The sequence below is a fragment of the Eulemur rufifrons genome, chromosome 5, assembly GCF_041146395.1.
Source record: "Eulemur rufifrons isolate Redbay chromosome 5, OSU_ERuf_1, whole genome shotgun sequence".
Classification (NCBI taxonomy): Eukaryota; Metazoa; Chordata; class Mammalia; order Primates; family Lemuridae; genus Eulemur; species Eulemur rufifrons.
In genome coordinates, this window is record NC_090987.1 from 439,268 (window position 1) to 455,508 (window position 16,241).

The 16,241-nt window shown below is 46.3% G+C and overlaps 1 protein-coding gene across 2 annotated transcripts in view; it reads right to left on the bottom strand.

The window, feature by feature from the left end:
• ATP9B (ATPase phospholipid transporting 9B (putative)) overlaps positions 1-6,010 on the bottom strand; it is a 189,957-nt gene extending 183,947 nt beyond the window's left edge. Inside the window, exon 1 of one of the 2 annotated variants that reach the window (XM_069468330.1) lies at positions 5,877-6,010. In XM_069468330.1, coding sequence (XP_069324431.1) covers positions 5,877-5,998 — 122 coding nt within the window. In that variant the 5' untranslated portion in view covers positions 5,999-6,010. The remainder of the gene's footprint in view (positions 1-5,876) is intronic. The other variant, XM_069468331.1, reaches the window with a different exon arrangement.
• Between the last annotated feature and the right edge of the window lie 10,231 nt (positions 6,011-16,241).

Consider the following 16,241-nt stretch of genomic DNA (forward strand, 5'->3'; position numbering starts at 1 on the left):
GTAATTTATTCCATTTCCAAAGCAATTTCCTATTGTACTGAAAATTTTACCTCAGTATTTAAAAACAGTAAGATAATGAATAATGGATTTTTTCCAGAGACAGGATAAGCACAGAATCTTAAGTGTCTTTGCTGCCGGGTGTCATACACACTTAATTGGTTTGTCACTCAAGAAAAATCAACGTTTCCAGCAATTAAGTATAATTCTGGAAACATATTTTTAAAATGAGTAAAAACAATGTGAACAAAGACGACAGAACAAATGATACCAAACCCAAGAGTACTGCCATGCTAAGGAACGAGGACAGCTATCTGAACTGCTGCCAAAGGTCTAAAACAATTGGAACTTCCAACCAAACACTCAAGGACTGGAAGGCACATCATATACACGTACCTAAGTAAAAGCAGATCAGTAACTTGCTTAAAACTCACATTTTACCTTCAAGTATCTAACAGCCTTAGTGTTTCCATTTTGATGAGACACATGTATGAGAAACCAACTGATATTAAAGTGAGCAATACCTTAAAAACAAACATGCCTACTGCTCAAACTCCCTTTAAGAAAAATAAACATTGTCCCCTTGCCTGCATGTTAATAAAGCAGAAAAACAAAGCAACAAGACTAAGTGCTACAAAGAAATGTGCACACTTCCTTCACCAAATACAGCTACCAAGTTCAACTGTGTTACTGATGAGTCATTAGTAAGCAGCAAATTGTACGAACTATTAAGAAATTGGGACTCTCCCTCCCACAAAAGCACAGCAGACAAACAGTGCCACAGTTTCAATGCTTTTGTCCCCTCCAAATTCATGGGTTGGAAGGTTAACCCAATGCAAGTGTTGGGAGGTGGGACCTAATGGGAAGTGTTGGGCACGAGGGCTCCACTGTCACATGGATCAATGCCATTATAAACAGGGCTTGTGAGAGTGGATTCACTCTCTCCTGCTCCTCCACCATGTGAGGACAGCACCTCAATCTTGGACTTCCCAGCTTCCAGAACTGTGAAAAATAAATTTCTTTTCTTTATAACTTACCTAGTCTTAGGTGCTCTGTGATAGCAGAACAAAACAGACTAAGACAAATGGTGAAACAGACTTTTAAAAAATAGCGATAAATATGTAAGATTAAAGGAATAGTGGTCCGGGCGCGGTGGCTCACGCCTGTAATCCTAGCACTCTGGGAGGCCGAGGCGGGTGGATCACTCGAGGTCAGGAGTTCGAGACCAGCCTGAGCAAGAGCGAGACCCCCGTCTCAACTAAAAATAGAAAGACATTATATGGACAACTAAAAATCTATATTCCAAAAATTAGCCGGGCATAGTGGCGCATGCCTGTAGTCCCAGCTACTCGGGAGGCTGAGGCAGTAGGATCGTCTAAGCCCAGGAGTTTGAGGTTGCTGTGAGCTAAGCTGACGCCACGGCACTCACTCTAGCCTGGGCAACAAAGTGAGACTCTGTCTCAACAAAAAAAAAAAAAAAAAAAAGGAATAGTGCCTGAAAACATTCCTCAACCTTAGCAAAAACAAACAAAAGGAAAATGAAACAGTCCCTTGAGCTGAGAAATGATTTCCCCATAGGATTAATGATTTCTGAAACGCTCTGTAAGGAAACTGAATGCCAGTGTCCCGAAATAAGAATTACACTGCTATACATAAATTGACACACACTACTGAATTAGAGTTAATGGTACAATATCCAATATTATGTAAAGGCAAATCCAGAAATTTGAAGCTATCTGGCCAGTCAGCTCAGGACACATGGTCCAGGTGCCTAAACTGTGATGCCCCTACTATCAACTCTATGTCCGTGCTAACCCTGCCAGTTATAGAAAAATTAAGTGAAACATTTCTATTCTGGCAGGTGTAAAAAAAATTCTTATACCTGGGTAAACTACGGATCTCTTTTAAAGGATATTCTTGAAGACCCCTAAGAAGATGTCTCTGATTCCAAGGAACCCTGGGCCTGAGCAATTAGATAAACACTGTCCTAAGAATCTGAACCTTAAAAAACAAGCTTTTTAACTGTGAACCACCACAACAAAGTTTGATTTCTACATCTAGTAAAATATTTATTAGACTATCATAATTGTAAAATTTTAAGAGTCATAGAAAATTATGTGTAGACCATCAGAATGAGAAACCCAGCATTAAAAAAAATTTGTGCTGTCTCTACCAAGAAACACTAGTATTTTACAGATAATCAGACAATATCCATCTATTCTCAGAATAAGTCTCTCCATTCCCCACTCCCCAACCCCTATATCTGTAGATTTCTTTTATTATGGATATAGCTAACATAGAATTTACCATTTTAACTATTTTCAAGCTTATTTTTGACTTAATATATAACAAATCACTAATTTCATACTTTGAAACTGTTAAGTGAATGAAGTTTATTTCAAAATTATTTTTATATTTGTTTTGAAAAATGTATGCTGTATAAGAAAATGCAACTAAGAAGTTTTTTTAAAAAGTAATTTAGTGTATTATATCTACCAAAAACAAAATTTTATAATATGAGTCCTACATCTGCCCAGATTGGCAATTGAAAGCTAAATAGTTGGCCCAAAGTTCTTAATCCTCAACTGAACACAAGAAAGGAGCAAGGAAGGCTCATCCCACCCCCTCACCCCCCATGGAACAGGAGTACCACTGCTACATCAGGAGAGCCCAGCACCACCAGCAAGAGACTGATAAGGAGCCAGGGGAAGTCTCCTTCCCTGGGGCCTAAGATGCACCTCTCCCACCAGGGCACACTCGGGCACGCAGGGAGCACCAGTGAGGGAAAATCCCTTCCCCCGCCCCCAGCACCAGCAGAGACCAGTAAGAGCCCCAGTGGTACCACATAAACCAAACAGACCAAAGATTACAGCACAAAGACTTTGAAAATTAGAACCACAGCCCACAAATGTAGGCCAGGACCTATGGAATAAGTCTAACCAGGACAGCTACACGCTAAAACAAAAGATAAAAATAGGACTTAGCTGCTCCTGACATAACATACAAAATGCCCAAGATACAACTGGAAACCATTCATCATATCAAGAGCCAGAATTTACAACTGAAATACAAAATACAATCAAATGACACCAACACTGAGATAACTCAAATACTGGAATTATATGACAAGCATTTTAAAGCAGCAGACATAAAAATGCTTCAACAATCAATTACAAATTCTCTTGAAACAAACAGAAATTATAAAACTGAAAAATACAGTAATAGAAATAAAACATTAGTGGATGGGATCAGTAGCAGAGTGGAGACAACAGTGCACAGAATTAGGGAACTTCCAGGGGTAGGGAACCTGTAACCTCTCTCTTTAAAAGGATTTGTTCTGTAAAATTTGGATTCAGTCAAAAGGCTGCACTCAAGGACCCAGAAGGCCACATGTAGCCTCGAAGCCACAGGTTCCCCACAATCTGAACAATACATAGAAGAGACTGAGGGGGGAAAAAAAAGCCCAAGAAAATTACGTAACACCAACATAAGATCCAACTTTTTTGTCACTGGAAATCCAAATGGAGAGGAAAAAGAGTGGGAACAAAAGAATAGCTGAAGAAATGATGGCTAAAAATTCCCTAAATTTGGTGAAAGACAAAAAAAAAATCAACAGACTCAAGAAGTTTAATGAACACCAAACAAGATAAACCCAAAGAAATCCATGATAAGACACATCATAATTAAACTTCTGAAAACTAAAGACAAAGTAAAAACTTGAAAGCAGCCAGAGAGAAATGACACATTATCTATAGGGGAACACCATTTGAGTGACAGCGGATTCCTAATCAGAAAGCATGGAGGAAAGATGGAAGTAGCACAAGATTTTTCAAGTACTAACAAAAGAGCTGTTAACCAAGAATTCTATATCCAACAATACCATCCATTAAGAATGAAGGGGAAATAAGGACATTCTCAGAAGAAAAAATGTTAATATTGGTTATAGGAAGTTCTTTAAACAGAAAGAAACAATAAAGAGAGAATTCTGCAACATCAAGAAGGAAGAATAGAAAGAGGAGAGATGGGTACACCCAATAGACTATCCTTATCATGAGTTTTATAAAACACATTCAATGACTGAAACAAAAATTGTAACACACCATCTGAGCCTCAGAATATGATATTTAAAGTGGGAACCTACATGAAACTAGGGTTTCCACCCTTTACTGGAAGTGGTAAAATACTGATACCAATACACCACGGTGGTAAGTCACCTATTTGTATTGTAATATTCAGAGCAAACACTACGAAAACTATACAGAGACCTAAATTCAAAAACACTGTACATATATCAAAAAAGTGTCCATGTAACCCAACAGGTGGTAAGAAAAGAAAACCATACGAGTGAGAATTAAAAGGAAGAGAAGACAGATAATAAAATGACATATTTAAGTTCAAATGTATCAGTAATTATCTCAAATGTAAATGGTCTATCTACACTAATCAAAAGACAGAGATTGGTGGAGTGGTTAAAAAACATGACCCAACAAGAAATCCACTTCTAATTCAACAACATAGTTAGCTTCAAAGCTAACACCATGGAAACTATCCAAACAACAGATGAGTGGCTAAATTAACCTAACAGAGAAGATTTCAGAGCAAAGAAAATTACCAGAAACAAAGAACATTACATTAACAATAAAAGGAACAATCCACCCCAGAAGACATAAGGATAACTAACAATAGAGGCTAAAATACATGAAGCAAAAACGGATAGATTTGCACTGTGATGGAAACCCACTTTGAAACAGGTGGCATATTTACAAATAATCAACTAAAACTAACCAGAGAATTTTGAAAGCAATTATTCTTGCAGGTAACAGCGAGGAGGAAAGGAGAAATGGTAGCTCTGCAGAACCCACTTCTGACCAAGCACTGAAAAAGGGCACCTGACACAGTTCTCCTGTAATCTTGAAAAAAGCCCTAAGAAAAAATATTATCCACCACTTCACAGAGGAGGAAATTATGGCTTAGAGTTCAAACAAGTCACCTAAGATCAAACAGCTAGTAAGTAAAGGCACCAAGATGCAAATTAGCTCCATAACACAGCTGCTCTCTATTAGTTTCTCAAACAGCCAAAACTGGAAAACTCAAATTCTGAAACCAATGAAAATTGAGTGAAATCTGTGTTTTTTCCTCCATGTATTAAAGTTTAATTGCTTGTACAATTCCTCTGAAATAAAATAAAATTTCACAAACTACAAGAAGCAATACTGTTTTAAAGTTTCTTTTATAAAACATTCCTTTTCTCTGGGTGAGAAATATGAGCCAAATCCAACCTATGGTAAGGAGACTTCCATTTTAAATAAAAGGTCTGTATGTTTTAATTCTACCACTAAACCGTGGCCCCATTACTCAATTTAACCTTTCTGAATCTCCACTTCTTACTCCTAAAAGCAGAAGTTCTTGCCGGCAAAAAGCACTCTGTACATCCATCCACGTCTAAAAGTGTATCGAGTACACAATCCTGATGTCTCCACTTGGCTTTGTGGAAATGAATCATTTCAAGGTGTAATTTCCAACACTAATTAAAAGTTGTATGCGGTCTTTACCACGCGCACGGCTGCGCAGGAAGTTTCGCACCCGCTCACTCCCGAGACCGCACAGCCCGGCCCGACGCCGAACCCGGGGGAGCGGGCCCGCCCCGACGGCAGGCACCCCTAGCTCCGGGGACTGGGGGTGCGGGGTGCCGAGAGCGGACACGCGGGATGTGGGACGCGGAGAACGGGCAGTGGGGAGCAGCTACGCGGGGTGCGAGACGTGGGGTGTGGGAGGCGGAGAGCGGGCAGTGGGGAGCAGGTACGCGGGGTGTGAGACGTGGGGCGTAGGACGCGGAGAGCGGGCAGTGGGGAGCCCGGACGCGGGGTGCGGGGCGTTACCTGCTGTGCCGGGCGGCCCCTGGCCCGGGCCCCGCGGCGTTGTAGTAAGCCGCGCGTTTGCGGTTGGCTGCGGCCACCGCCGCGGCGCTGCGCACCGGGTACAGAGGGATCTGGTCCGCCATGCTCCGGCCGCCGCGCCCGCTCCGCCTCGCTCAGCCTCCTTCCCCGCCTTCTCCGCCCTCCCCTCAGCGCCGCCCCGCGGAGGCGCCGCCTGCCTGCGCTCTCCGCCCCCGCCAGGCGTCGACTCCCAATAACGTCATTGAGCGCCCAGGGCGTGAGAAGGCGTGGCGTCCGTAGCCTCGCCAAGCGTCGGCGCCCGATGACGTCACCGGGTGGCGAAATCGCAGTGCGGAAGGCGTGGTGTCTCGAGGCCCCGCCTTGCGGAGAGTCCCGGCAATGACGACACGGGCGGAGAAGGCTGCGCGCAGGAGGCGTGGCACTCTAAGGCCTCGTCCCCGCTGCGCCAAACCCGCTGACGTCAGTGAGCGACGGAGGCGCGAGAGGGAGGTGCATTGGGCTAGTGCGCATGCGCCGCGGGCAGTGAGGCTGCGGGATTGTGCGGGTCTAGCGGGTGTTGTGTGCGGGCGCGTGGGGTCCGCGGCTCTGCGGTGCAGGGCGGCGGCGGCGTCTGTTCCGCTTCGTGCTCCGCGACTTCCCCGCGAGTTCCTGGCGAGCCGGGCCCGCTGGGTCCTTGTCACTCCCGCGTTTACCGCTCCGCACCTGCGCGCTGTGTGCTTGAAGCACGAGTTGCACGGGAACTTCCAAACTGGATGTTGCCTTCCCGTTAAAACTACTGTCCATTTTTTAAAAATTAACGAATATTCTCAATTCGTTGCTCCCACTTCCTGAATGTAGCTGCTTGATATGTGACATGAAAACACACCACTCCATGGACACTGCCCTCAAAGGATACCCCCACTCAACAACTGACACTGTTCACACCATCTCATCACCCCCACTCAACAACTGACTCTGCTCACACCATCTCCTCACCCCCAATCAACTACTGACACTGCTCACACCATCTCCTCACCCCCACTCAACAACTGACTCTGCTCACACCATCTCCTCACCCCCACTCAACAACTGACTCTGCTCACACCATCTCCTCACCCCCACTCAACAACTGACTCTGCTCACACCATCTCCTCACCCCCACTCAACTACTGACACTGTTCACACCATCTCATCACCCCCACTCAACTACTGACTCTGCTCACACCATCTCATCACCCCCACTCAACAACTGACTCTGCTCACACCATCTCATCACCCCCACTCAACAACTGACACTGTTCACACCATCTCCTCACCTCCACTCAACAACTGACACTGTTCACACCATCTCATCACCCCCACTCAACAACTGACTCTGCTCACACCATCTCCTCACCCCCACTCAACAACTGACTCTGCTCACACCATCTCCTCACCCCCACTCAACAACTGACTCTGCTCACACCATCTCCTCACCCCCACTCAACAACTGACTCTGCTCACACCATCTCCTCACCCCCACTCAACAACTGACTCTGCTCACACCATCTCCTCACCCCCACTCAACAACTGACTCTGCTCACACCATCTCCTCACCCCCACTCAACAACTGACTCTGCTCACACCATCTCCTCACCCCCACTCAACAACTGACTCTGCTCACACCATCTCCTCACCCCCACTCAACAACTGACTCTGCTCACACCATCTCCTCACCCCCACTCAACAACTGACTCTGCTCACACCATCTCCTCACCCCCACTCAACAACTGACTCTGCTCACACCATCTCCTCACCCCCACTCAACAACTGACTCTGCTCACACCATCTCCTCACCCCCACTCAACAACTGACTCTGCTCACACCATCTCATCACCCCCACTCAACAACTGACTGTGCTCACACCATCTCATCACCCCACTCAACAACTGACTGCTCACACCATCTCATCACCTCCACTCAACAGCTGACACTGCTCACACCATCTCATCACCCCACTCAACTGACAGTGGTCACACCAGGTCCTCATCCCCACTCAACAACAGTCATTCACACCAACTACTTGTAATTTTTCCTTCCCATGATGACATTGAGACAGTCTACCAGCTCTACTTTACCTACTCCATCTCTCTGTAAAATTACTCTTTCACCACCTGCCCACTTCAGTAAATAACACTCATCTTTTTTCCTAATTCTGACCTCTCCTGACTCCATTTCTGCATTGCTTCTTCAATTTAGAAGGATTTTGCACTCCGGTTGCTTGCAGAAGTCAACAATAGGGTTTATGGTGGGTATGAACAGGACCAATACATGGTATCTGCCCTCCAGGATGTCTGGTGATGTAGGGAGACACATACATGAATGGCTTATTGTCACTTAGGACACGATGAAATACTTGCCATGACGTAAGTATAAAGTTATGTATGTTGGAATCTTAGCAAGGATAAGGTGGCACAAAGTGTTCAACTGAAAAGAGTCTAATTAAGGGACTATTAATAGAGGTATGGGTGGAATAATAAAGCCAAATAGGTTTGATGAATTAACTGGGACAAGCAATGGTGGAAAACTGTTATCACCCCAGGCCAAAGAGATTGGATGAGGAGGTAGTGTCTATCCTGAAAAGGATCTATTCTGAGTTGGAGCCCTGGGAGCAAGGTCACCCCAAAGCGGGTGAGGCTATAGGGCAGGTGTAGGCAAACTTGTGGGACATAAAATCCACCTGCCATGTGTTTTCATAAAGTATTTTGGGGACACAGCCACACTAATTTGTTTACATATTATCTATGACTGCTTTCAAGCTATAGTGTCAAAGTTAAGCAGAAACCATTTAGCCTGCAAAGCCTAAAATATTTACCATCTGGTCCTTTGCAGAGAAAGTTTGCACGTCCCTGTTATACAGGGATACAGCTGTCACCAAATCCTGGGGCAGGGAGTAGTATACGGGAGGCAGCACAGTCACAGAATATTTCTATTATGGGAGAAAGGTCTGTTGGACAGCACTACCCTAGAGCAATCACTAAGAGAATTATAAAAGAATGTTTAACTAACAAGTTAGTGGAGGGAGGAAATGGATTAATAAAAATACTTTATTAATCCAAGGAAGCCATGACAGGAGTTAAAAAAACAAACAAACAAAAAAAAAAAACAGATGGAATGAACAGCAAACAGGCCAGGGGCAGTGGCTCACGCCTGTAATCCCAGCACTCTAGGAGGGCGAGGTGGGAGGATCACTGAGCCCAAGAGTTTGAGGTTGCAGTGAGCTAGGATGATGCCACTGCACCGGAGGCCAGGCGACAGAGTAAGTCTCTGTCCCAAAAAAACAAAAAGCAAGCAATAAGATGGTAGAGATAAACCTGAATGTCACTTTATGTATGTTAAATGTAAACAAACTAAATGCTTCAATAAAAAGTCAGATGGTTAGATTGGGTTAAAAATGAGATCTAACTATGTGCTTGGGGTCTCACAGATCTCACATCACATATAAAGATGCAGAAAGGTTGAAAGTAAAAGCGTAGAAAAACGTAAACCAGGCAACAATTGATAACAACATCCCTGTGCGGCCGGTTCTAGCAGCACCCTCCACCCTTCCCCGACAAGGACCCAGAGGACCCAGAGGACCCATGGCACAGAGGTCGCAGTCCTCACAGTGCTCACAGACTTTGAACCCGGGTTCTAACTCCATGCTCTTAGCCTCTAACCTGAAGCTGCCACCCGAGTTCTACAAAGGTAATACTGATGGCTAGAACCTGAAAATAAGACAAACATGAGGATCAAATGTCATTTCATGTCATAGAAAGGGACAGCCCCACCCAAGGATTAGGGGAAGGCACTTTGTTCAACTCACTCTTTACTATTTATTGAAAGTACTGAACTTAGTAAAATCACATATAACTTGGAGACCTTTGTCAGTAGAGGTACAAATAGTTTCCGTCTACTTGTGGATTAACTGCATTGTCTCACTTTCTATATTCTTGATGCTCTGGCACCTGGGGCTCCCCGGGGGAGAGACTGCCCTCCTGGGGCTGGCGCTGCTAGAGCTGGCAAGCGACTCCCCTGCAAGCACAGCTTTCACTGCAAACCACCAGTCCAAAGCCCACACTCGCAGCCAGCTCATGTCTGGAGCTCTGAATCCCCCAACCAGGACAGCGTCCACACCCGCTGAAATGACCCGCACCAGCCAGCACTAAACCTGCGCAGCCTCCTGGCCCTGCCTCACCCATTCCTTCCCGCAGAAACATATATGTGAACTGCTTGTTGTCACATATAAAGGCTCTCACCTCTGCCTCCGACCAACCCTGGGCTACCCCACATGGCCCTGTGTGGCGTGGCGTGGCGTGGCGTGGCGTGGCGTGGCAGACCCCTTCCGTTGGCAGCCGTGAGTAACAAACTGTCTTTTCAATGGCACTTGTCTCCTGATCTGTTGGCCTCATCATACCCAAATAATAATAAAACCTACATTTTAACACAAGTAGGAAAATATACCCCAAAGGGTATAGTTTACTGTTCTTTAGGATATCAACCAGTTTTGTATCTAACTGAGCAATCTTGTCTTAATATTCCTTTATTAAATTGCCTAAACATCCCAAGGTCCTGAGATACTCTTTGAACCAGTTCTAATATCTTAGTCACTGTATCTTCCCCCATTATCTCTCCTCATTAATTAATAAGTTGAATAAAATCTTTGGCTCCTACTCATCGCATGTTTGCATAAGAGTTGTTATTTGAAAGCTTCTGAAGAAGAGAGGGACGTGGCCCGAGTGCAGGAGCCCCCCATAGCCCCCCCGAGAATGAGAACACAGGGACCGTCCGCAGGGCACAGGCCCACCAGGGAGAAGAGACTGGAGGAGGACAGACAGCAATGTGATTTGCGCTGAGCGTGGGGTGAGTTACTAACCCCACTGAATTGAGCGTGTAAAGTAGGGTAGTGGCATGGCACGTGACGTACGTCTCGATAAAGTTGTCATGGAAACAAAGAACTGCGTGAGGCCTCCTAGGATAAGAAAGGAAGGGAATCGTGGCCACGAGCTCAGCCTGGAGAAGAGGCTTGGCTCTCACGGGACGCGCCTTCAGACGCGCCCCCGCCCCGCCCTCGGTGGTCCGGCTCTACAGGCCAGAGAGAGCAGAGGGACAGTGGGTCCGAACCCAGAGCGAAGGCTTCAGCTCCTGGCCACGGCAGAGAACCTGTGGCTGCCGTGGCTCCTGTGGCCCGTCCGAGCTGGACAGACAGAGGTGCGTCTGGGCTGCTGAAGAGGCTGCGTGTCCAGGCCGGCATCAGAGACTCGGGGGCTGCGCCGCACAGGGCCGTGGGCCTGACGGAGGCTTCGCTCTGGGTACAGGAGGGAAAACATATCACTGAGGACTGTGCCCCTGGAGGCCCCGTCCAGGAGGCTCTGCCCAAGGCCAGCGCAACGTCCCAGTGAGGTGCGACTGTGGCTCTTCCCCGCTCTCCAGAGACGCGCAGACCAGAGCCACGGACGGACGTGGAAGGGCTGTGGGTTGACCACGTGACCTTGAAGGGCAGGGCCTGGAGAAAGTCTGCGGGATGCCTGGGTCTCCTCTGGCCCCATCCGGGACTTAGTCCGGCTCCCTTCAACAGCCCACGGCCAAGACCCTCAGACTGACTCTACATCTTGGCCAACCTGGGAGGTAAAGCCCTTCCAAGGTATTCCTGGAAAAGTCAAGAAAACCAAGGGATGTGTAAAGGAGAAAGGCGAGGTGACAACAGAGGAGACCAGGGTCACAGGCCCCAGGGCACCACCAAACAGCAGTGGCGGTGGCAGCTCACGCGGCCAGCCCAGCTGGTGGCCACAGGGTCACCACCCCTGTGACAGTGCTCTGGGCCTCCTGCTGGCACCCCCCACCCCACGCTGGGCAGACTGCATCGTTCACCAACTGCGAGGCCTGAGAGCAAAACCAAACCACAAACACAAAATCGAGTAAGACAGCAGGTCACGTGGGAGAGAGGTGTAGCCCGGGGCAGGAACAGATTCTGACCGACTTCGGTACTGCTGAAAGTGGAGCCCCCTCCATGTGGTGTGATGCCCGCCCAGTTGAGCGTTCTCCGCGCTGTCACGGCAGATGCCTACGTGCTGGCGGACACGCAGGGCGCCTTCCCTCCTGGGCCTACACATCAGTTTCCCTCCTTCTCTCGGTCCGTGTCTGCTCATGTTGCTTGGTATGTAGTGACGTGCAGCACCTCCCACAGCCTGGAAAGGTTTCAGGTGGATTTGGGCTACTTCTGGATATTTTTGCCCTAAGGGTATCACCAAGCGCCTCTCCTCACACTCATCATGAGACGCCTTCACCCATAATACTATCGATGACTGATTTTCCTGTTCATAATACTTATGTCTCCTATTTTTTTCTGGCCATTATCATGTGAAAAACAAACACCTTCTCTTTTGCCTCTCCTGTGACCTGCCACGAGGAATCTGCAGTTACCCTGCGAGGACCCTGAAGACATTCTGCATGCTGCATCCCTCACCCTTGCTAGCTAAGTCTCCCGGTCAATTTGACCTCCAGTTTCATAACTGATATTACTAATCTTTGAAAATACATCCTGACTGCAGTGGAATCAGGAGTGCCACATCAGACGTCTCCTAATTCATAATTTATAGGTGTCTCATTCATAACTGCCTCTTCTCCCATTCCCAAGGCACTGACTGTGCAGGGGAGAGAGGAGCAATTATTTATAATAACTTTATTAGGTACAATTTGCATCCGCCTCTGAAAGGACCAAGCCGTGTGTCTGGGAGCTGCATATTGACACCAGTGCTTATAGTTGACCCTGCCCCATTTGTTCCATGCCCAGCAGTGTCCCTTTCTTCCTGGGAAGGACAGGTGCAATTTGTCACCACACAAATTATACTGTACTTGCTGTTGACATTCTTTTATCAGATAAATTACTTGTACTTATTATGCTGAAGGCAGTTTCCATGAAAATTTCATATTGTGAAAATCTTAGTTTAAGTTGAAACTAAAAGCATTAGAGATCTTTCTGTAATGGACAGAGAAATACAGGTCCTGATTGCGTGTGTCCATGACTGTTTTCTAGAATAGACCAAGACTTTGTGTCACTAGATTGCAGAACAGCTTGAGTGTGTCCTCTGTCCCCGCCGGGCTGCCATCCCATCCCGTGGGGAGGGTCCTGCACACGCCTGGGCACGGGTGCCCCCGTCCTCCTCTGCGTGCTGTGGGGGGGGTGACAAAGCAAAACCATAGGTGGGGGACTTGTTTTCTTCTTCAACTGGAAGGGCAGAAAGTGACTTCCAGACACTACCTTCAGCAATGTTTAAGACTGAATCACAAAAAGATCTAGAAAGTGTGTTACTGGCACAACAGATTCACCTTGGAAAGCCAAACACTCTCCACGAGAAGGAAGCACAGATGTGAGGAAAGACAAAAAAGCACTTGTTAATGTATTTGTTGAAAAAAGAAAAATTTCATTTTTGTATAAAAATAATACATGTTCGTTGTCAGAATTTTTAAAGTTTAAGTAAAAAGATTAAAATTATCTAACTTTCCTTTGCCCAGAGATAATCGCTGTAAGCATTTTTGTGTGATTTTCCTCTGTATCTATGCTTATGTGTACTTTTAATAATAAACATAGACATTTTTATTCCACTTAAAGGCAGTGATAGTTCCTAATAGGAAAACATACTTAGTCTTCTCTATAAAATGTCTATGCAGAAATTTAGTTGCATTCATCTGTGTGGAGTGTGGGGGCGTGTATGCATATTTCTGATGAGTTGTCGCTGATCAAAGAAGAATTTTCAGTAAAGATAACATTTTAACCTGTCTTACTTTGTCAGTTGCCCTTTTGGCTTTTTTTTTTTTTTTTTTTTTTTGAGACAGAGTCTTACTCTGTTGCCCAGGCTAGAGTGAGTGCCGTGGCGTCAGCCTAGCTCACAGCAACCTCAAACTCAAACTGGGCTCAAGCGATCCTCCTGTCTCAGCCTCCCGAGTAGCTGGGACTATAGGCATGCGCCACCATGCCCGGCTAATTTTTTCTATATATATTTTTAGCTGTCCATATAATTTCTTTCTATTTTTAGTAGAGGTGGGGTCTCGCTCTTGCTCAGGCTGGTCTCGAACTCCTGAGCTCAAACGATCCGCCCACCTCGGCCTCCCAGAGTGCTAGGATTACAGGCGTGAGCCACCGCGCCCGGCCCCTTTTGGCTTTTTTAAATTTTTTTAAATAATTTTTTTGGTCTCTAGCACCACTTCAACACTCTGTTTTGTGAGCACGTGGACAGCATGGCCAAGTGGGTGGAGACTGTGTTGGTCTTAAATGCAGGTCACTTACTTAAATGATAAAAGCAGGACTTATTTCCAGCGAGTGCAATTGTCTGAAGACAACATATCCAATTGAATTAGTCATTTTCCTTTCTCTGTCTTCTGTATTTTAACTTCCTGCACTATTTGAAGTGTCCTACAGTGCTGCCAGGTCAAAACAGTGAGTCTACTTGAGAACATTTTCATTTGTATTATTTTATTTGAGCTGGAGATTGCATTAGCGATGCCCATTCTCAGGACAAGAGAAAAGCTCCTGGTCCGCCACGCACCCACATTTGTGGCTCAGGAAAGGCTGGTTCCCTCCCCACGCCAGGACTTGCACGGCACATTGGTCCAGGAGAGAAGGCCGGGGCTGGTTCTTTCTGTGGAGGCAGCACGTGAAAGCTCACAGACAGGCTCTCAGGAGTCTACGTGAGAGAGTCCCACAGGGTCTGGTGCCCAGCCGGTGCTCTCTTGACGCTCTGCCTCTCCTCTGCTTCGCTCCAGGTGCTGTGGCTGCCGGAGGCTGCCGCACCCGGGAGCTGTGAGAGCTCCAGGCCCCACGGCTGCGGCTCTGACAAGGTGCGCAGGCGGAGGACAGAGAGGCAGCGACCGGGCCAAGGTGCCCTGCGTAGGCCCGTGCTGCCTGCTAACATCCATCTGCACTGACTCGGCGGTGGGGCGAACACGCTACTGTGCTAATTGAAGCAGAACACGACAATTGCAGAGGACAGGCAGGAGTGCGTCTTACCGTTCACCAAAGTGTGAATAGGACCGTCTTGTTTTCAGTTCCCTTCTAGGAGCAGATGACGACATGGTTCACTGAGCTCCCTCACCTGTAAAATGGGGACAGTGACACCCACCTCACCAAGCTTTTATGGGAAGCAAAAGAGATAATATATTTTAAGCATTGAGCCTGGTGCCTGACACAAAGTATGCAATTTAAGGTGGGGCTGTTACTATCTCTCTGTAATTACCCAAAGGCCACTTCCATGGCCCCGGGACTGTCATCGGAAGAGACAACAGTGGTCAAGTGTGTGGGTTTAGTTACTGGCGAGCTGTGCTTGTTAGTAACAAAATGCAGGGGCTCCGGGGTGCACTGTCGGCCTTGCCAGCCGACACGGGGATGTGTGCCGTGGGAGGCCCAGGGGACGGCGCCACGTTTCTCACCCTCCCTGAGACCAAGGGCAGCGGCAGGCGGCGTGAGGTGCGGGCCTGAGCGCCAGGCAGGAGCAGACCAGCTCTGGCACCAGGTGCTCCAGAGTGTTTTCCTCACGGCCCTGCGGTTCTGCTTTCCCACAGGCTTGCACAGCTCGTATTCTGGTATTATTTCATTTGCCTATTTAGTACCATAACAATTTGGATTCAACAGACTTGAAAATGCTTTCGGTGAAAATAGTATAAATCATTTCTTAAAAAAAAAAAAAAAAAAGAAAACTTTCCCCAAATTGGGTGAATGACAAGTTGGTATGTTTTCTACACAGCTGAGTACAGACATGTGGTTGATTGATTTAGAGACAGAATCGCAGTACGAGGATAGTGACAGTGTGTTACAAAGCAAAGTAGCTATTGCTATAATACACAATTTTTCACCTGGGCTTTTTCACTTTCACAAAAGTTTCACAATTGATTGTAAAACTGCTTTTAGGGAAATTTTTATCTTAATTTCTACTGTCAGAAAAGAGAACATATCAAATAAATCAGTGATAATATTTTCTTTAGTTAATATATAAGAAGAGTTTAATAAGCCTGAAAAAGTAAAATGATAACCAAAATATATCCAAAATAGAGATTGCTAATAAAATTAATACCTAGTCAGAAAATGGGCTATTTTCTTGATTTTTTTCCAAGATGGGGGTTGAAATTTCTCAGAATTTAAAATCTATGTAATAAAAGAGACAGAATGTCATTGAAATGAGATCAACACAGTAAGTTCCCTGCAGCACAGCACTTCAACAGACACAGGGTTGAAGCAGGTGGAAACCACCACATTCAAATTGACACGTGTGCTAGTGTGGACGTACACGCACTTTAAATGGAAAATGAGTACTTAGGGTGTGTCAAGTAAGGCCTGACTGTCCCATGGTCGGAGGC